At 37.6% G+C, this 21,404-nt stretch overlaps 1 protein-coding gene across 1 annotated transcript in view; it reads left to right on the forward strand.

The window, feature by feature from the left end:
• Window positions 1–18,526, forward strand: part of WFS1 (wolframin ER transmembrane glycoprotein) — a 35,725-nt gene extending 17,199 nt beyond the window's left edge. The window contains exons 3-8 of the mRNA XM_075709067.1: window positions 4,710–4,792; window positions 8,984–9,128; window positions 9,965–10,135; window positions 10,673–10,753; window positions 14,597–14,739; window positions 16,406–18,526. Of these exons, the coding sequence (XP_075565182.1) occupies window positions 4,710–4,792; window positions 8,984–9,128; window positions 9,965–10,135; window positions 10,673–10,753; window positions 14,597–14,739; window positions 16,406–18,214 (2,432 nt within the window). The 3' untranslated portion in view covers window positions 18,215–18,526. The remainder of the gene's footprint in view (window positions 1–4,709; window positions 4,793–8,983; window positions 9,129–9,964; window positions 10,136–10,672; window positions 10,754–14,596; window positions 14,740–16,405) is intronic.
• Window positions 18,527–21,404: the final 2,878 nt, after the last annotated feature.

Consider the following 21,404-nt stretch of genomic DNA (forward strand, 5'->3'; position numbering starts at 1 on the left):
TGGCTCATGTTCAGCCGGCTGCCAACCAACACCCCCAGGTCCTTTTATGCCAGGCAGCTTTCCAGCCATTCTTCCCCAAGTCCTTCTGCATTGAAAAGATTTTTTTTATCTGGATTGTGTAAGTCCGTTCTTCAAAACCTTGTATGAATGTTGAAGAATTTGTTGGGTTTTAATCCTTGATGTAGTCCAAAGATGAGTCTTACGCGTGTTACTTAATCAATGACGGCATCTTCCTTTTGTGACTTAAAAATTGTAGACACTAGTATCTTTCAGTCTCATTTGGACTTACCCTCTACTATGGATTAACTGCCTTTTTGTCAATTTAATTGATAAATTTCAGAGGTAAGGGACACTAATTGCACTCTAACATAGTATTGCATAGTATTCTTTAAAAAGCTGAAATGTTTCCTTTTGCAACATTTCCTATTTCTGGTCAAAACCTAAAAGAAACAGTAAAAATGCGTGTGTATGCTGAAATGAATGCTAAATTTCCATTTAAGCCTATAGCAGCAAAGCTGGAATCTTACTTTATGTAGTCAATGTGCCAAGTAATGTGTAAAGTTTCAGAAAGTAAATAGTCTTTAGTTTTCGTCAGCCTGTTTACAGCCTACATATATAAACAGCTATGTTTAGACTTCTATATTCTGAGTATTTTTCCTGAAGTTGTAAAACATACTTTTTACTAATAAACAGAAATTACTTTAGCAATGTTTTTGATAGCAGCTTTTGAACTCTATCAGCTGCTAATATGCAGTTTGAGCTTACTCTTTTAAATGCTGTATATGACTCTGAAACACATGCAGGTCTTTATCAATTTAGTTGTACTGAGTCTTTTTTAATAAGTGCTTTAATAAAATACATTTTAAGTGAGAGCTTTAACCTGTTAAATGAAAAGCCTAAATTTCAAAAGTGGACATTTTTGTAGCACTTCAGAGGTTTAAATGCTTTCTGTAGTATGAGGACATAAACGCAGCAGATTCAGAACTATATATCTGCTTCATCCTTTGGAGATGACAAATAATTTTTTTCCCCCCACTTTTTTTTTTTTTTTGAGTGGAACTGAGAAAATAAAGCATACCATATCATTTCATACCTTAGGCTTAAGACTTAAGCACACAGAATAATAAATACAAAACATTAAGATATTATTAGTAGTGTCATTGTTCCAATATCCACTGAATAATTGGTGTTGAGTGACCTGTCTCTGTGAAGGCAGAATTAACTAAATTGGGAACTGAATCACAGAGCAGCCTGGCGATGAACAGTGTCTTGGTGGCAGAGCAGGAACTACAGCCAAATATTGAGTACTAACCACACTTTCACATCCCTGTCCTGTCTTAATTTGTTTCTATATGGATGCTATGTGCCACCTGAAACTTGTGTGCTTTCACTTGCCTGCTTTCATTTGAATGACTGTGGTGCTTGTGAACCTTGAATAACTGATAGACTTCATTGGCTTATATAAACGCATCTGACACACAACAGCTAGTGCAGTCTATTTTAATTGTCATAAAAGACACATGAAGTATTGTAAGATGAATGTTCCTCTCTTCTGGAAATTTTTATATTCAAGACAGAGTAAAATTTGACATTAAAAAGACATGAGTTTTTAGCAAACCTGGAAAATAAAAGCTTCTACTGACAGCATTTCCATTGCAGTACTCTTATGTGGGAGGAATACACATCAAGACTTTTTCTGACTAAAAACATGCTTAAGAACAAGGGTGATAAGTTATAGAGCATCACTTTTTATGGTATTTTTATAGTGGGTGCATTTACTCTTATATAGTATTTGTTCTAGTAGTGAGCTGAATTGAAAGTAAGTGTGTGTTGTCCATCTCTGTTCCAAAACACACTTTGACTGTGTTTTGGACCTTTTACCTTCAGAGACTGATTTAAATACTTTATGAGAAAGCAAACTGATATGGTAGCCATGAAACATGATTGTGGTTTATCTTTTTACTTATCCACTTGCTTATCCTTTAAGCAAAGGAAAAAAATATTGCTAGTTATGGGAACACTAAGATACTAAGCTATTCTAAATTTGATCTCCAAAACACTTTACAACCTGTTCTTCCGCCCTTGTCCTACAACTACAGAACCAACCCACAGACATAATTTTAATGAACTATCTTTTATTTATAGGTCACATGCGAGAGTACGTAGAAGTGATAACTGGGCGGGAGGGATTGGGCAGTAGGTTGAAAATAACAGCAGAAAGCGTTTTGTTCCCCGGCAGTCAGCTCTGTTAGAACAAACATTTCAACAAGTTTGCTGCAGTACCAGCACATTTTATTTTCTTTTCTCAGTGAAGGTGGTAGTTGGAGCATAAGGCTGCACATTTATAATTTTGCTTTTTTCTTTTTTTTACCATCTTCACGAAGAACTTTATTTGAATGTTAATCTGCAATGTGATTACAATAAAGTAATTGTATCCTGGTGTTGAAGAAGCAAAATGGGAATGCTTTACAGCTTTCTATTGTAATAAGTGTTCTTATCTAACAAACATTCATCTGAGCAAGAGATGGAGGGGGTCAGAGCCATGCCATGCTCCGTTGTGTGGCAAGTGGAGCAGGAGAGAAAGGAAGCCGCTTTGCCTGTATAAGCTGCCAGAGAACCGCCCTTCTTATTAGGGTTTATATCAGTTCAGCAGACTGCTTTCTATAGTTTGCTTTTGTGTGTGTGTGTGGGTGTAAATTCCACTTAATTATCAAACACTAACTTCTGAATGGTGCCTCCTATATTGGTTTATCCAGAGTATACTGAAATATTTGTGGTGGTCTCATCTGAACATGTAGAAAACCCTGAACAGAAAAAAAAAAATCCATAGCCAAGACTGCTGCTGCTGAAATTTTGATGCAAGATGAGTTAATGAATGCGAAAGCACAGGAAGAAACAGAAAAGTACTGCTTTGCCCAAGTTTTTTCATTTGGGTGGGGTAGACGGATGAATATTATGTTTCTTTCAAACAATATGCTCTTTCCTTTAACTTCTTGTTTATTGTAAGCAGAAAGCCCCTGAGTGATGTCTGTTGGTGTGAGTGGTGCCATCTGGAAAACAGGCTTCTGACTTGTTTAGAATTCAATCCTGTTGGTTATACATCAGAGCAAGGAGATTAAGCAGTCAATTTTGCTGGGATGGTGTTTGCCTTTTTTACAATAATATTTTTACAGCTTTCTTAAAAGACTGAGTACTAAATGAAAATTATTTTTCATTACATGCCTTGTTTAGCCAGACAACATGTTATAATCTGGCATTAGTATTTTTCCAAGTGGAGCTTGGCAGGCAAAACTGTGGCATGTTGAGGGAGAAAACTTACTTCATGGTTTGCTCTTGTTAAAATACATCCATTTTAATGAAAGCGTTGCCTTGTAGCCTGTTCTTGTTTGGAGATAGTCCCAGTAACCAGGCATGTTAAAGAATGTAAGTAGCCCTGTTCTTTGGGAGATTATTTGGAATCGGGTTTATGTCTGTCTTCTCCTGCTTTTGGAAAAAGAGCTGATACTAAATGGCACCTCAGCTAGCAGGGCTGCTTACCAGCTTCTCACATTATTGCTGCCCAAATTAGGTAGAGGCTGAGATCTGCAACTTTGAGCAGATGCCAGAAAGCTTCTCTCAGTCCATTTCCTACATTTGGAAACTTTGCTTCCTGACTGTGCTTTCTCATGCCGTCTGTGCCCTCAGTACGTAGCTACCAAGTGTCACCGTGCGTTCAGTGACCTTGCAGGGTGATGTAGTACGTACAGGTCAAGCTTTGGCACTTGCTATTGAGTTTGGATCTTCCTTTCTAACCATGGGTTTAGGCTGGCTGGTGAATCAGTGGTCTGTTGTCCTTTCTTACACTTACCCAACTTAAAGCATACCAGTTGTATTGATTTTTCTCTTTAAAATTCTTCCAAACTAATTTATAAGAAATCTTCTCATAAAAAGTAGCAGTTCTGGCCTTTGTCAGCTTTTCCATTAAGCTTTTTCTTCATTCATCAAGTGGCACACAGTGTAACATTATTTACAAACACTGGATGTCAAAGCTCTCAAGTTTTTTTTTTTTTTTCTTTAGGATTGACTGTTGGAGCAATATGATGCTTTTGAAGAAAAAAAGTTGTTTAAGTCTGTATGTGTACAGTAGATAGGAAAGGATAAAAAATTAGGTGTCAGTGTGCAGCTGGACACAAAATGGTGAGGTTTCTGAGGTGTAATCATTGTTAGTTTCTGTGTGCTCCAGAGACTGAGGAGCTGAACTTTCAAATATACTGGAAATGTTTTAATGGCTGGTTAATTTTTCAAAACCCTTGAAAAGGCTTCACTACTAAATAAAGAGGCTGCCAGGTGAAAGACTGAAATGCTATCAAGAATAAGAACAGTAATAGTACAAAAGCTGATCCATACTGCATGTTCCACATGTGCTCATATTTATTGTAATGAATATTCTATTGAGAAATGAATCCTTTGGAAGTAAATGAGAAACTGTAAACTGTATGTGTCATCCTGTGGCAGGTACCAAATAACAAGTAATGGTAAATATGCTGTAGTACAATGCTGAGATGGCATGTAAATATTGTAATGAGTTAATTTCCACTGTTCTTGCAAAACAACTCATGTTGGATTTTTTAGATATAATCCTTTAATTCTTCAACCACATATAGCAATGATTTATAAAATACTTTCAAATATTGCTAGTAAACAATTTTCTTGGTCAAATTAATTTGTAGAGGGCATGAAGGAAGAACCTGAAGTGCTCTTTGAGGAACTGCTTGAGAGGGCCAAAGCTGGAGAACCAAAAGCACAAACAGAGGTAATTTTATATGCTCTTTGTCCAGTCTTGTTTGCTCTTAATTCCAAAAATAGCACTGCCTGCTGTAGATCTACTATCTCTTCTTTAGTTGAACTGTATCTGTTTTGATCTTAAACTGTTCCAAGGAAAGGTGATGCCAGATGGTTTCTCCGCCTTGAGAAATGCTGCTCGCTTGGGAGTGTTGCTGGTTTCGGGTCCAACTCTTGAGCAAGCCTTTAGGACACGTATGAAAACAGGGAGGGTAGGCTGAGAGCATGGAGAAGGTACAGAACTGCTTTTGCTTTTTTTAAAAGCCTGTGCCAAAGAGTTACTTGTGGAGGTGTGCAGATAGGGACTACTAAATGCTGTTGGTTCAGCACTGCACTATGCAAAGATGCCAGGACTCTTAGGCTGGACTCTGTGGAAGAAACAGCCATTGAGGCACTTTAGCAGGACCAGAGGTTGATTGATGTTTTGCTCTTACACCATTTCTCTGTTGAATTAACACATTTTAGAAAAGAAGCCCCTCTTTGTTTATTGAAGTTAGCTATGTTTAGTTGTGTAATGACAGATATAATTGAATTTATAGTGGCAGTTCTGTCCCTGTATGTGTTAGCACTTTAGGTGTCCCTTATAGGTTTTAGAAAAATTGTACCTGTTTTCTGCTGCGTTCCATTGTCTGGTGTATTGGTCTAGTATAAATAGCTTAAAATTGTTTAGAAGGGTTTTAATTTGTGTTTAACTTGGTTAGTGTTTTACTTGAGCATTCTTTTCCAGCTTCAGCTTTGATGGCAAAAGGGAGTGATTATGGTCTCCTACATGCTCTTTGGTGTTTTGGGTTTTTCCCAAAGGATCACCATTCTTTTTGCAAACAAAAATAAAAGGTGGGGATGGGAAAGAAATCCTTTTAAAGGTCATATTTAAAAAAAAAAAAAAAAAAAAAAAAGCAATGCCAGGCTCACTCCCCACTCCATCTCAACTTGTTTGAGGGGCAGGCTGTCCTTGGAGTTGTAACCCAAGACAGTAACAAATTCCTCACCTTTGAAACAGCCGGTGGCTTTGTGGAGGATGAAGCTTTAGCCGTGATGAAATCACTGCTGTAAAATCCACCTTTTGGCTTTGTTCCTCCACGCAAAAGAAAGCAAACCCCATGAATATTCTTTCAGGACATAACTTCCAGTTGAGTAAGAAATACGTTACGTAATCTAAGCCCATGATGTGTGCATGTGTATGTATATAAATAATAATTTTTTTATCCTTCTCAATTCATTCCACCTTCACTCCCTTCCTTTAGCTCTGTAACTGTGTACGCTTTCTATTCCCACACAATAATAGGATTCTTGTTGTAAAGAGATCCAGCATACAATTTTGCTTCATTGTGCACTCAGGATGAATTGACTGCCTGAGAAAGAACCCCAAATACAGTGATTTATTTTCTATGCAATCAAATTTCTTGTGACTTGTGGAGATGAAATTAACTTTTAGTTTTTAAAACCCTAAAAAAAAACCAAACCTCTTCTGTTGAATAGGTCCCTTTAGAATCGGTTAGAAAAATCTATTTTTATTTCTTACCTTTGCAGGAGTACAAGTGAGAAGCTGAGATGGCACTGTTGTGCTGTGTGCTAATAATTACAAAGTCAAACACAAGAAATCACTCGGTTCACTGGCTTGTGGTTATTACTATGAGTTTATTCAAAAATAACCCTGCAATGACTATGGAAATAAATGTACTCTGAGTGGCTGTCAACCTGTATTACCATAGCTTTAGGTAGTTTCTTTATTGAGAAATAACTGTACAGCAGTTATGTAAATGAGACACCCACAGCTGGAATTCGGTAATGGAGAAAAGGCAGCTCTCTGTCTTTAAGCAGAGGATCTCTGCAAGGGGACTGCTTGATTTAACCGCCTCGGTTAGCAAAGCCCACAGGTGAGAGCAACCTTTAGAGAAGTACACTATGAAGATCTGTGTTAAGCCATTACCACCTTAGACTTCATTTCACAGTTTTAGCTCATGGGAAGGAGAATCCCTGATGGCTTAAATGACAAATCTGAGGTTAACACCTTCCCCATCAGTTCTTCCTCCTTTGATTGCTGTGGGCCAGAGGTTGCACAGGGCTTGTTTGGAGGGAGCTGGTACACCTTCCAGTAGTATTGCATGGAAAGCTTTGGGTTTGTTATGGGACTTGGAGGTGGGGGTTTTTTGCTACCAAAACTCTTAACGTACGCAAAAAAGCTTGTAATTTTATAATCAAAATAAAGGGAAAATATTTTCTGGTTGCTCAGATTTTGGGGGTGGGTTCTGTGGATTTTTTGGAGGGGGTAGATGGTTAAATCTTAATGCTGAACTTAAAAAAAAAAAAAATCCCCCCCCAACTCACTATCCCCCCCCAAAAAAAAAAAAAAAAACCAAAACACCCCCCAAAAAGAACCCAAACAACAAACCAAACAAACAAACCACAAACAATACAAAAAAAAACCCCACAGGCAAAAAAAAACCCCACTTCTGTCATAAACCAAAATGCTACCATTTTGCTTTTGCAGCAGCCTTGTGCAATATGACTAATTCCAAAATCTGCTAGTTCATGTTGCAATACAGATTTCTACATCCAAGAGATCCTTATAAACTTAAGAGCTGTATCTGCTACTCTTGAAGCTTTACTCAAAATCTCAATGGCTATGAACATGCTCAAGTAACAGCTGTTCTTGTCAGAGGATGTTATTTACCATGTAACTTGTTCAAGCAATTCCTTTCTGAAATAAATAGCTGAAGGTACATCTGTAGTTGGGTTATAAATTACCAGGTAATTGCTGAAACTTTAAATTTTTTTTTTTTCTCTGTCTCAATATACTCTTTTCTTGGTCTGGCACTACATCTGTGCACTGCTTGTTGAACTCTGGCATGACATTGTAATCATCGTTTAGTTCTGACTTTTGGATTAATTAGTCCAATTTTTTTGTTCTTATTTCTGTATGGTTTTGGATAGCTTCACTGTGTGTGTACTATGGGTTTAATCACTATGATGTCTACCCAATAAATCTCTATGTAGGAGTTGTTGGAGCACCCACTTAGGTGTGTGAAACCAGTTGCGAGACTGGAGACCTAACCTTTATTGGAAGAAAAAGATCTTTTTGATTATATCAGTGTGTTTAATCTACATGGGAATAATGTGTCTTTTCAAAGGTATTTCTTCAGTCACCTTTAGTGGTAATACCAAAGGCAAAGATTCAGAGAAACTGTCAAACAGATTTTTTTCAGGACATAATACTCTGGGCTTAAGGAGCTATACTCTTAAGGTATTGCATTAATTACTCCTAGAACGTAACTTGAAGTACCAGTGGGGAGAGAGGGAGTGCAGTGAACCAAGCAAAAACATTTCCCAGCTTCTCCAGGCATGCGGATAAAATGTCCGGTAGTTTTGGCCACTTTCTGCAATTTAACATTTTGTTGCCTTGTGGTATGATAAGCAGAAGTGTTTCATGCTATTGCATAAATATATTTACTAGTATATTACCATATATTTCAATTTTATAGAAGGAAGAAAAAAGGTGATTTTTTTTTTATCTGTAAAACAATAATACAGGCAAATGCTCCATAATTTCTGTAATCCTAAATAGGAGGATTTTTACAGGCTATATCACTGAAACTGATGCTTAAGCAGTATTAGTTTAATTCCGTTCAATAATTAATCATGAGTTTGCTTTGACCTTCAGTGGCTGAACTGCCATGAGTCAGGGATTTCACTGCTGAAGCTTCCTTCCATGTCAAGGCTCTTTGTCAATAACTTAACTTCATTTGAATTTCTGAATGTCACGGGCACCAGGTTATTACACTTATTTTTTGTGTTTCTAAAATGATGCTAGCAGTGTTACAGGAGGAAGAGAATTCAAGCAAACTTTTAGAATTCAAGAAAACTTTTAACACCAGGAGCTTTACCTGATCCTGCTAGATGCTCGAAGACCAATGACAATGAATTCATTGACCTGGCCAAATGTGGTGCAATTCCTTCTTGCTTCCAGTTCTGGAAACTGATCTTTCTCTGCAGAAGACTGACTCTACAGCTACGTTCTTTAGTGCTAGGAGCAAATGTTTTGACCTTTTGTTCAGAGAGAATTTATGCTAGCTGAGTTTGAGGGGGTGGGAGGAAAGAGACAGAGAGAGAGAGTAGAGTCTATTTCAATAACTGAAGGAATTCTGTTCCCCATTTATTCTAGGTGGGGAAACACTTCTTAAGATTAGCAGAAGAGGAGGATGAAGAACTCAACAATTGTAGTGCAGTTGACTGGTTCATCCTTGCTGCTAAGCAAGGCCGAAGAGAAGCTGTCAAACTGTTGCGTAGATGCCTGGCAGACAGAAGAGGTATGGGTCCTCTGTGACTTTTTGCTTGCTCTTCCTACTTTATCTGAAATAATACTATATCCATTTTAACACTGAAGAGAGGGGTTAAAATACAATGGGAATGTTCATGGCAAAATTATGTGAGTAGTTGCTGACAGCATGTTCAAATCCGTAATTTAAAAAGCATTAATTACCGATGCTGCTCATAAAAGCATTTATATTAGTTATTTGCTTGAATTCCTTCATAGAACTCATGCTCATTCTTCCCCTCCCCACCTTTCATTGAAGCTTCTTTTCTTTGACTGTGAAGGTCATATATAGCCACACACCACCTACATATCTGCTGTTGTTTCATTCTTTTGCCCCTCTACAACCTCTCTCGTAATTGGTCTTTTTCACTGTCTTCTCCTGCTTCAAGATTCACATCTTCCTTCATGCTACTTCCCACGCTTGGAATGGTCTCCTCTCGTCTGCCAACTATCTGAACTCTTAAGAAAAAAACAAAACAAAACAAGAAAAACCCCCTTTCACTAAATTCTTGCTGCCTTTTACATGTCACATGCATATCTGCACCACCTTTTGCCTGAACTGCTGTACTTCAAAAGTTGAAGCAAGACATAAGGATGATGCATGTCTTGCACAGCCTTTGACATATAGTTTAAACTTAAGCAATGTGATTAGATTTTGATAAGCAATGGGCACAGAAGGGCATTTGAGTAATTTACTTAGGTGGTCAAGGTATGAACGAAACTTGAGAAATTTCAGACTAAACTGAGGAAAAATAAGTTGTGGGCAGATCTACCATTTTGTGCATGGGTGTGGAATAATAGTATCTAATGTATTTTTCTTTTCTTGAGGCATCACTTCTGAGAACGAGCAAGAAGTGAAAAAATTATCATCTGAGACTGATTTGGAGAGGGCTGTGAGGAAAGCTGCCTTAGTCATGTATTGGAAATTAAACCCAAAAAAGAAGAAGCAATTAGCAGTTTCTGAACTACTGGAAAATGTTGGGCAAGTTGACAATGAAGGTTTGTTTATGAAGTGATTTATGGTATTGATAAAATATGTCCTTACAGGCAGAAAAGGTCTTCATAAACAATCAGGCATGAGATAAAAGTAAATGTATGATCTACTTAAGAAAAAGTAGCAGTGTTAACGACTCTAACTCTCTTTTAATAACTGTGTTCTCTGGACCAATAAAGTTAGTTCATAAAGGCCCACCAACTCTTGCTGTCAGTTGTGATTCAGTTAAGCACTCGTACAAGTGACCAAGTATTAAAAATGTCTTCATTCGACACTCACTGTCCTTGGAAAGTAAATCTTTTATGGCTCACTCCGCCATTATGGCACTATGTGTTAGCTATGTCAATGCTATTCCGTTTTCTAACAGTAATAGGAATATAGAAAGCTATATAGCCACTTCTTCCCTGTTTATATGTCTATTTGTCTTTTCCTGACTTTGAAGAAATACCATTCTCCAGATATTGCAGCTTAAAGAACATTCCAGTTATTGTTTGATCACTTTGACTGCTTTGACTTTCCATAAACTTCTGTTATTGAACCAGGTGGTGAGAAGCAACCTGGCCCGGTCCCAAAGTCAGTACAGAAACAGAGAAGAATGCTGGAGCGACTAGTGAGCAGTGAATGTGAGTACATGCTGCTGTTTTCAATCTTTGCCTGTGGTTTTGGTTTCTATTTTGTTTTGCTAAGCAATTTTGTACTGCCAGCATAAGAATGTATAGCAAGTTTGGATTGCTATAAACTGATAGTGTCAATTTATTATGTGTGCATGTGAACTCACAGAAGACATCACCATTACAGTCAACTTGTCAGTGATTAGTATACTAAGAGGAGTTGCATGTCATTTGTTATATTTATATTCTTGCCTTTTCAGCACTTACCAGTTTATTCAGAAAAAAAAATTTTTGCACTTCCAATAATTTTTTTCTAGTTCTAAACTGTAGTAAGCTTTCTGGTTACAATAAGGGAATTAATTATGCAACCATTTAATGCAGACAGATCCCTCGTTCTATTTGCCTTGCTTCTCTTTGCCATTCCTTTATAATTACTGTTTGTCTTGTCATATTTGTTCAAGACTCATATAGGAAAGATGCACCAAGATACTCCTTTCATAACTGAGGGGCAACTTAGTTCATGTAGTGCTGAGAATTAAGCCAACCACTCAAGACACACAGGGTCAGACTTGTAGACCCAAATCTGTGAGATTTGTAAGGTGTGGTGGAGATGGGGGGTTGGACTTGAAATAAAGTTCTCCCTAGCCCTGCATACCTAAGTAGTGCTGCTATGCTGCTGGGCCTTCAGGAGGAAAGTCAAATTGTCAGATTAAGAAAATGCATTATAAACAATGCAGCATGTGTATTTTTCAAGAACGTTATCTAACATAAGGTTTGATTAATCATTGTTGGGAAGATCTCATTTTCTTGAAATACGGTAGGTCATATGGAATAGTTCATGGGCAATCTAGGTCAGTTCTTGAAGAGCACTTTTAAATGTTGCAAAGCATGTCACTTATTCATACATCTGTAGCTGAGAATATGTGTAGCTAAAGCATCATATGGGGATTAGTGAGCCAAATCTGGATGTTTACAGGTTTAAACTCCCTGAAAGATTAGATTTCATTAGGTCATTTTGGCCTTTACCTTCAAGGATTGTATTCATTACACAGGTGGCTTCTGAAAATAAAATTCCTAGGAACTGAGTATTTCCATTTTATGTACGCTTTCACAGAAGTAAAACAGAAGGAGGGACTCGTGTCTGTGTATATAAGTGAAGGAGTAGGTGACAGGGAGAAATAGTATTTTGGAGACCAAGCTTGTGGTCCTATCAAAACTTCCATGAGAGTAGGTCAGCTGTTCTTGTGACTCACTTGCCACTTCTAGAAAAGCTAGAAATAGTCCTTCAAGGATCAGACTGTTGTGTTGCATGGTCCAGTCATCGCATTGTAATGCAGAGGTATCTGGGTTCATTGGAGCTATGTTGCATTGGTGCTTAATGGATCACACTAGTGTTCCTTCCATCCCTCAGCTGAGCTGGCACATGCTGATAGAGCGTGCATGCAAAGCAAGTCATTTTGCTCTGGATTCTTCAGTAATTCAAGGAGTGTCAGAAAAGGAACTGGCAATTTTTTCTTTTTTTTTTTTTTTTTTTTGAAGGCTTAAATGGCAGGTAAAATAACAGGAGAGTAAATGAACCTACATGTAAGCGTAGGCAGAAATAGATGTGCATATTTTTCTTTTTCTACGGCAGATGGGGGTGGCAGGGGAATTTGTCATAACCAAATTGAAGAAAAAAATCTATGAATAATACAGTAGAATCTACAACATACGCTTTTTATATCAATTTAAGAGACGCTTGGGTGACAAAATACTAATAACATTTAAAAGCTAAAAGTTTTCATCAAATGCTTAAAGTAGGAGTTAAGCTGTTACCTCTTCTCTAGAGAGCTTTTATCTTTTCATGGATGAATAAGACAGCTGTTACTCTCCAGCATTTACTTCTCTGATCCACTGAGTTTCTCCATTTATCTTGCCAGCAGGCGATTCTTCCTTCAGTTTTAATACATTGACAATACTTGGAAGATAATTTTTAAGCTAGATATGTGTTTTCAGATATGTGATCTGGGGTATCTTAATGGAGGTATAAACAGAAGCTTAGAGCTGACATTGTCAGTGGACAGTTGTTACGTGCCTGAAGAGTGTATGTGTCATTACATTTGATAGGCCATCTATACATAGTAAGTTAATAACTCCTTCCCTCTCAGGATGTCCCGTGGTCCTGTGAAAGTGCTGTTAAGGAATTTTTGTGAAGCTCTAACCATGTCCGCTTGCTGATTCCACACCAAAAAGACTATCTTACCACTGTATATTTTGTCCCAATAGGACAATAACTTTAGATGACACATTTGGTATTAGGCTTGATGTGAACCCCACCAAAGACAGCCAAGGAGCCTCACTGATTTCTTTGTGCAAGTGATGTCTCCTTACAAGTCTGTGAATGATAAGAATAGTTAGCAAAAATAAATCCTTTCTTGTTTCTTGGGAGGCATGCCAGGTGGTATTTTGTGGGACATAATGGGTTCATGCAATGAAGAAAAGCAAATTAAAAAAGTAAAAGTGCAAGCAAAAGGCAACATCCATATTGTGAGATTAAAGCAAAAGATAGATTGCAAGCTGCTGTTTTTCTATTGAGCTCTTTTAACACTCCTCTTCCTGTAGCAGGTATCTTGACGCAAATATTTATTTTGTTCTGTATCTACAGTGTTTTCAATATTAAATTCTGATATATTTATAACTTCTATAAATGTAGCGGTTTTGTAAAATTAAAAAATTAATAGGCTCAAACCCACTAATCCTCTGATTTTAAACTTAGTGAAGCAGTACAGTTTTCTGTCTCTTTAAAATCTTAAACTAGTATTAAGCAGGCCAGCTTTCATATCTTTGTATCAGCTGACTAGCAAAGCTTACTGTGTAGGAGGTGTGTTACAGATTTTTGTCATTCAAAAGTCTTTCATATCTACAGCAATGTCATTTGCTTTAGTATATGGAAAAAAGTTGCTGTTAATTATCCTCCTTTACAAACGACATCAAGCTTGTCTGCCATAGAAACTAGCTAATCCATGCTAATGTAAGGAACTGGCTGTGAAAAGAGTTTGAAGCAGTGTATAAATCACCTTCTGTCTTGCAGCATCCCTAGAGTTTTTAGAAGTAACCTCTTGCCTCCCTTCTACTCACAGGAGTGGATAAGGGCAGAGTGATAAATTCTGTCTCTGTACAACTGAGCAAAGTATATTTTGTTGCTGGCTATCTGTTTTAGATCACAGTTGATACAGTTTGGGGGAGGCCATTTGTATAGTCACATATCATATTAAATTAATTAATATAAATTAAATACACTGTAACTAATCTATATTTAGTCTTGTAGATACAAATAATTGGGCATTTCCCCATAATTATATGTCTGTAACTGCTGAATTCAGAAAAATGACTGTTAAATGCCAAATCAGAAGTCAGTTTTTCATTTAATAACGTACAGATAGTTCATTACTGTTCCTGTACAATTCTTTCTTTTCACTGTGGCTGCTAGTTAAAGACTTCTCTCAAGAAGTTACCAAAGATATAATAGCCTATGATTTAAAACTGTGTGACCTAATCTAGTAGTCTTTTTTCCTTGGAATACTTGCAGATAAGCTACATTCACTCACTCTGTTCTCCTACTTACCAGTATAATAAACTTACCTGCTGCTCTGACAAGATTTAGAGTAGTCATATATTGCTGGCAGAAGCAGCTTGCTGTTTTCAGCATGGATCTCAGAACAAGTTACAAGGTAAGCCTGTGTTATGGGTGGTTCAGTTTTTGAAGCCCAGAGTAGATCTTCTTTAATACCAGGAAAGAAAACTAATATTCCAACACATAATCAGTACAGTGTTGTAGTGATACTGTTTACTCAAAGTCTTAATTTTATCTTTTAGCTAAAAAATTTATTGCTTTGGATGACTTCGTTGAAATTACCAAGAAGTATGCAAAGGGAATCATCCCATCTAACCTGATTATGCCTGAAGAAGATGATGAATTGGCAGGGAAGACTCCTGAAGAGTTACCTTTGCGACTGAAGGTAAAAAGGCAATAATGAACAGGTTATGTTGAAGGGCTTTTAACTTACACATTTCAGACAAGGCAGAGGCGACTTACACTTGAATCTCAAAGCTGACATTTAGTCTGCATAGGTCAGTACAAGAATTGTTGCTATAATTTCTTTTTGGACTTGACTTCATATGTATGTTTTACAGTTTCATATATATGAGTCACATATTTAAGAGAAAGGGATAATGGTTTTCCCTGGAAGAGGGCGATCTACCTTCATTACATCTCAGTGAGGATTTAAATGTCCCTATCACAACTGGTGTATTTTTATTATAGATGTTATTATATGCTTCATATCTTTCTTATTTAAACAGGAGCAAGCAGGTGGGAAAAATTATCCATAGCCTTAAGGTGTGAAAAGGTTCTGTTATGAAGGAATTCAAGAATAGTGGAATCTGCTGTTAGTGGTTTTCTATACCGATTTAAGGTGCATGCATTCAATACAGGTATAGATTTCAAGCAAGGTAGGGGGTTTCAAGCTGCAGACATGAGAGTTTTTGTTTTAATTGTTATTTTGTTGTCCATTATCATGTGGTAGAGGTGAAAAAAAAAGGGGGGGGTATGTCTTTCCAATCTTTTGAATAACTAATGTTCTATGATTCTATTCTATGATTCTATGATTCTGAAAGAGATGCATGTATGAAGAACAGGGACACCTTTGCTAATAAACAAGCTTATGCCCAAGTCATTGTGTGTGTTGCCCCAGTTCATCACAAAGTGTAGATCTTTGCTGAAGCATTCTTGGCCTTTCCCTTGAACTAATTAATATAAAAGCATAAGTTCTGGGAAAACATAAAAACTATCTTTTTATGGGGGAAGGAGGATTGTTCACAGCATCTAATGTGCAGATGCAACATCTGAATATGTGTTTGAAAAATCCTGTACTTTTTATTGATCCTGTGTAAAGTGTGTGGTTGGTCACAGGGAGAGGATTCGATCCAGCGGTTCCTTTGTTGTCTGGTGACTGTTGGAAAATGCCACGTAAGATAGGTAGAATTTTAAGATCCAGTACAATTATTTTTCTGGAGTTAAAAGAATCCCTAAACTCGTAGTAATTATAGTTATATTTCTGCTGCTTACAAACCACATTTTGACAGCTGCATCCCTAGATGTTTGGGAAGAATTGTTTTAAAGATAAACCACAGCTGAAAAGACTTCCTGTAGGTGCATATGAATCATATGCACTGCTTCCTGTAGTGTATATGCATATCAGAATGTATAGCATAATCCTTGCAGAACAGTGGCAGAGTTAAGTGCTTTAAAGCTACAGTACTTGCAGCTCAAGTAGCGACTTAAGATAGTACAGGACTGCAGCCATGTAGTTCATCTTCAGTATGAAGTTAGCAGAGCAGAATATTTGACTAGGAAGCCATTTAATTATATGTGTCAAAGGTAATGAAATACATCTTTCCTGAAATCAGAATCGCCTCTGAGCTTCATCTGACTGAATTAATCAAAATAGAGCTAATAATCTCAGACAAAGTAATCTCATCTTATTGGCAACATTCGTCTGAATTATAAATCTTTTCACGTCAGCGGAGGTTAGACAACTGACTGCTACTGCTTCAGCTAAGAATATCTGTGATGTAAAGATACAAAACTGCTCATAAATAAAATGCTTCTTTCTCTCTTTCCAGGTTGTAAAATATCCGCTTCATGCCATTATGGAAATTAAAGAATACCTTATAGATATTGCGTCAAAGGCAGGAATGCATTGGCTGTCTACCATTGTTCCAACACACCATATCAATGCTCTCATCTTTTTCTTCATCATCAGTAACCTGACAATTGATTTTTTTGCCTTCATTATTCCATTAGTCATATTCTATTTGTCCTTCATTTCTATGGTGATTTGCACACTGAAAGTTTTTCAGGACAGTAAGGCTTGGGAAAACTTCCGTGCTTTGACTGACTTACTGCTTCGTTTTGAACCAAACCTAGATGTTGAGCAAGCTGAGGTGAATTTTGGATGGAATCACTTAGAGCCATACATTTATTTTTTACTCTCAGTATTCTTTGTCATTTTTTCCTTCCCTATAGCAAGCAAAGACTGTATACCATGCTCAGAGTTAGCTACCATCTCGGTTTTCTTCACAGTGACAAGTTACATGAGTTTAAGCACGTGTGCAGAACCTTACACACGAAGAGCGTTAATGACTGAGATAGCAGCAGGTTGCTTATCCCTGCTGCAGGTATTACCTGGGAATTTTGGCTACTTGAAATTCGTAGGTAAAACCTTCTTTACTGTTCCAGTAGGCCATTTCTTTGTGATAAATGTCAGCATCCCATGCCTTCTGTTTTTGTACTTGTTCTATCTTTTCTTTAGAATGGCACAACTACGGAATTTTAAAGGCACCTACTGCTACCTGGTCCCATATCTGGTCTGCTTTATGTGGTGCGAACTCTCTGTGGTCATTCTGCGGGAGTCCTCTGGCATTGGGCTCGTTCGTGCATCAATCGGTTACTTTCTGTTTCTCTTTGCACTCCCAGTGCTAGGGGTAGGCATTGCACTGATGTGTCTTATCCATTTCATTAAGTGGTTTGTGTCTCTGGAGCTCATGAAAATTGTAGTGACTCTGGTTTTGTGTACTGTTCCATTGCTCTTCCGATGGTGGACGAAAGTTAACTTCTCTGTAGTTGAAATGGTTAAGTCCCTCACTCGAAGCTCGATTGTGAAACTCATTCTGGTGTGGATTACAGCTGTAGTATTGTTCTGTTGGTTCTATGTGTATCGATCAGAGGGAATGAAAGTTTACAATTCAACCTTGACTTGGAATCAGTATGCTTTCCTCTGTGGACCCCGGTCGTGGAAGGACACTAACATGGCACGTACTCAGATTTTATGTAGTCACCTGGAAGGACACAGAGTGACATGGACTGGGCGGTTCAAATATGTGCGCGTGACAGAAATCGACAATAGTGCAGAATCTGCAATAAATATGCTTCCACTTTTTATTGGCGATTGGATGAGATGCTTGTATGGTGAAACCTACCCTCTTTGTGACCCCAAAAATGTTACGCTGGAGGAGGAAGAATTGTGTCGTCTCAAGTATTTGACAAAGCATAACTGCCACATGAAAATGTTTGATCGGTACAAATTTGAAATAACTGTGGGCATGCCTTTCAGTAGCAAAAATGGAACCAAGTTTATAGAGGAGGATGATATAACCAAAGATATTGTGCTGAAGGCAAGCAATGAGTTTAAAAAAGTGTTGTTGAACTTGAGGCAAGGAAGTATAATTGAATTCAGCACAATTCTGGAGGGTCGTCTTGGCAGTAAATGGCCTGTCTTTGAACTGAAAGCAATCACTTGCTTGAATTGCATGTCTAAACTCTTACCTGCAGGGAGGCATGTGAAAATAGAGCATGACTGGAGGAGCACAGTGCATAAAGCCATTAAATTCGCTTTTGATTTTTTCTTCTTCCCATTCCTGTCAGCTGCGTAATGAGCTCTCATATTGGTTCAGTGGTATCTTCGGTGTACGCTGCATTTACACTACCAAAGGTTTGGCTTCTTAAAAGGTAAAAAAAACCCCAAAAAACCACCTTGCTGTAGCAATGCTCAAAATGTATGCTAATGTAGAGCATTGGTTGAGTTCTCTAAGTGTACACACTGTATCCTGACTTTAAACCCTGTATGACTGAAGTAATATTTACTAGTTTAATATTGTAAATGAATGCAGGGGATTGCTACTGACTAATTGCATGGAGGCTGTTTTTTCCAAAATGGATATATATTTGCCTGTGGTACGACACTAGATGCAGTCACTTGCTCGATGTGAAAAGCACTTTACTCTTTAAAATATTCACAACGTGCCCATTTGTATTTTCACAGGTATGATTTAGAATAGGTAGCTGACAACAGCTTATGTTGCATATACTGCTTGTATTTATTTGGTGTTTTCTAGAAAAAAGTGATCTTATAGTCAGTACCTGGTGGTGATATCTACATACAGAACTCATTGTTTCACTATTCGTCCAGAAGATAGTAACTGTAATGTTTTTTTGAAAGGGCACACCATTTCACACCCCAGCAAGGTTGTTAAAAGTCCTCAAGCTTCCATTTGCATTAAATATTCTGTACAAAATATGCTACTTGTTCTGATTTGGTTATGATAGCTACACATATGACACTAAGGTATAATCCATGCTGGTGTGTGAAGGACGAACACGAGAGAGTAAGGCTGGTATTGAGATGGTACCAGTAACAGACAAGCCAAAGCAACTGAAAATAGTACATAAAAGTCTGCAGTGGAAACTGAAATAGAATGTTTGTTTAATGATTTATATTGTGCAAATAAACATAAAATACAAACTTGAATTAAATGGGTACAACATTTGTTCATTATGCTTTGACATTGTGAGCAGTTGTTTATATTGCGCTGATAACAGCTTTCACTGAAAAATAGAATTTAGAATATTTAAAATTTTCTGGTGTGGGATACTTGCAGTTATACTTCACGTTCTTTCAAGCTAGCAGTAAAATCTGAGTATGCCAGGTGAAGTTTTTGTATCTGAAACTTAGACATGCTCCTTAGCCCTGCTTTCATTGTGACTCACTGCCTTTTTTAACCATTGGATGAGTGTATTTCACAGATACCTCACACTGCTTCCCTGACTACTCTTCCAGTGATGGTGCATTAGATCCTATTTGCCTTTGCATATCAGTCATCACTGGGGGCTGTTACCAGTGAAAACTCTTCACAGAGAAGGGGAAACTTCTGGGAAAATGAGGCATTTGGCTGCACTCCAGCCATGAGCACCCTCTTGAACATCGCCCTGGGCTGCAGCTGGGAAGAAGCCCAAGGCACCTGCAGGCGTGCTGCCCGGTTCCCAGGCAGTGAGCCAAGCCCGACGTTGCAGAGCAGAAGCCTCCACCATCCAAAGCCACGTAGTCACGTTTGAGCCTGTCGGAAAATCTGTAAAGTAGAATCATGTCTTCCAGGTGCTTCTGGTTTTGAAAACTCTTTCCACCTGGGGAAAAGAAATGGTGTAAGGTAGCAGGTAAATGCAAATTTTGACATAATTTCACTTGCTTGGTCCCGTTTTGGCTGGCAATAAGCCAAACTTAGCCTTTTCTCCTCTTCTTGCTAGAACATCTGTAGGCTCTTTTAAAATATCTAAACATTCATACTGTCTCTGAAATTTAAGCACAAAAGATGTGGGTTTTTTTACTTTTCTTCCTTATATACACATAATTGGGAAATTTCTATTCATATGTTTGTCAGGAGGGAAAAGGCAACAGTCTTGGTATTCAGAACTAATGTTAAAAATTCTTCTGTTTTTAGCTTTTACTCTTTGTAACGATGTCAATTTACTGACTTAGTGTGGTGCATTTGGAAGAAGTTATTACATATCCTGAAAAGGAAAAATTGACTGAAGTCAGATGTGGGAAGTGTTACAAGAAGAGGGAGAATATTTTATTGATTTCTTTGGAAAGAGTTCCTTTGTGAGATGAGACAGAAGGGTTAATCCAGGTACCTCAGTTCCCATCTGTAACTTAATATTGTTCTAAGGCTTTACTCCAGCAACTGAGACTACTAGTTTAGCCTTTCCTGAGGAAATTAATGGGGGAGATTGGCATATAACTGTTATTACATTTGCAAACTTAGAATTAATAGCTAAAATTCTCTAGTCCCTTGGAGGAGGGGAGCTCCTTCAAGGATATTGATACCGATACTGGTCAGATTCCAAGTTATACAATTCTTTATCTGCTCACGTGAAAAACAACCCCTGAATTAGCTAGATCCTGGGAAAAATACTTGATGTGCTCCATAGTGACAGGTTGATGGGAACAGTCGAATTTGTCAGATGATTCTTTCCAACAGAGATGGAAAGTTTTGAACACTAGCACGTAGGAGGTCATTTTCCATATGTTTTCAGCTCTTCTGTGTATCTGAAGAGGAAAGAGGAGGTAAATTTGAATTCAAGACCTTTTATTTAAAGGTACTGCCCTACAATGTCCAGTTCTCAAGTGTTCCTTCTTGATGCTTTTATGTTTTTATGGAAAAAGAGGATACAGCAACATGATGGATAGGTGCTCCATTTTCTTGTCGGTCTAGAGTTCGGTGTTCTGAAACCTTTAGCAAATCCATCTTTTCTTTATAAATTGTATCTTAGCTGACAAGCACAAGATTGCTAATACTTAATAAGCAATTGCAATTCCAGGCAAGGTGTTTTTGCAAAGGGTGTTTCTATCTACTTCACATCTTGCAGGCAAACAGAGCACAAAACAACTTTGTTCCACTGGTGTGCTACAGCTCTATATTCCAAACAAGTCCATCTTCTAGATCAGAAAGGAGGGAGACAGAATGTGGCAGCTGCTGTTAATTATTCAATTAATCCTACATTTATTATTTTCTTATTCAGTTTTGAAGACTTGATGAATTATAAACAGTTCCAAAGATAGGTGCCCTTTCTCTAGGCTGATAATTCAGTCTTTTGAATTAGTATTAATTAACTGAGGAGGAGGAGGAGGATATTACATGGCTATTGACACATTTAAATTAGGTTCAGCTGTTCTTCTGTAAGCTCCGCTTTAGCATTTAGAATATACAGAATTTAGAGTAAATATTCATTATTTTAATTTCATCCTCAAAGTAACATGAAAAAGTACTGCTTGTTCCCCAAACCGGT

This window comes from Pelecanus crispus, chromosome 4, assembly GCF_030463565.1.
Source record: "Pelecanus crispus isolate bPelCri1 chromosome 4, bPelCri1.pri, whole genome shotgun sequence".
NCBI lineage: Eukaryota > Metazoa > Chordata > Aves > Pelecaniformes > Pelecanidae > Pelecanus > Pelecanus crispus.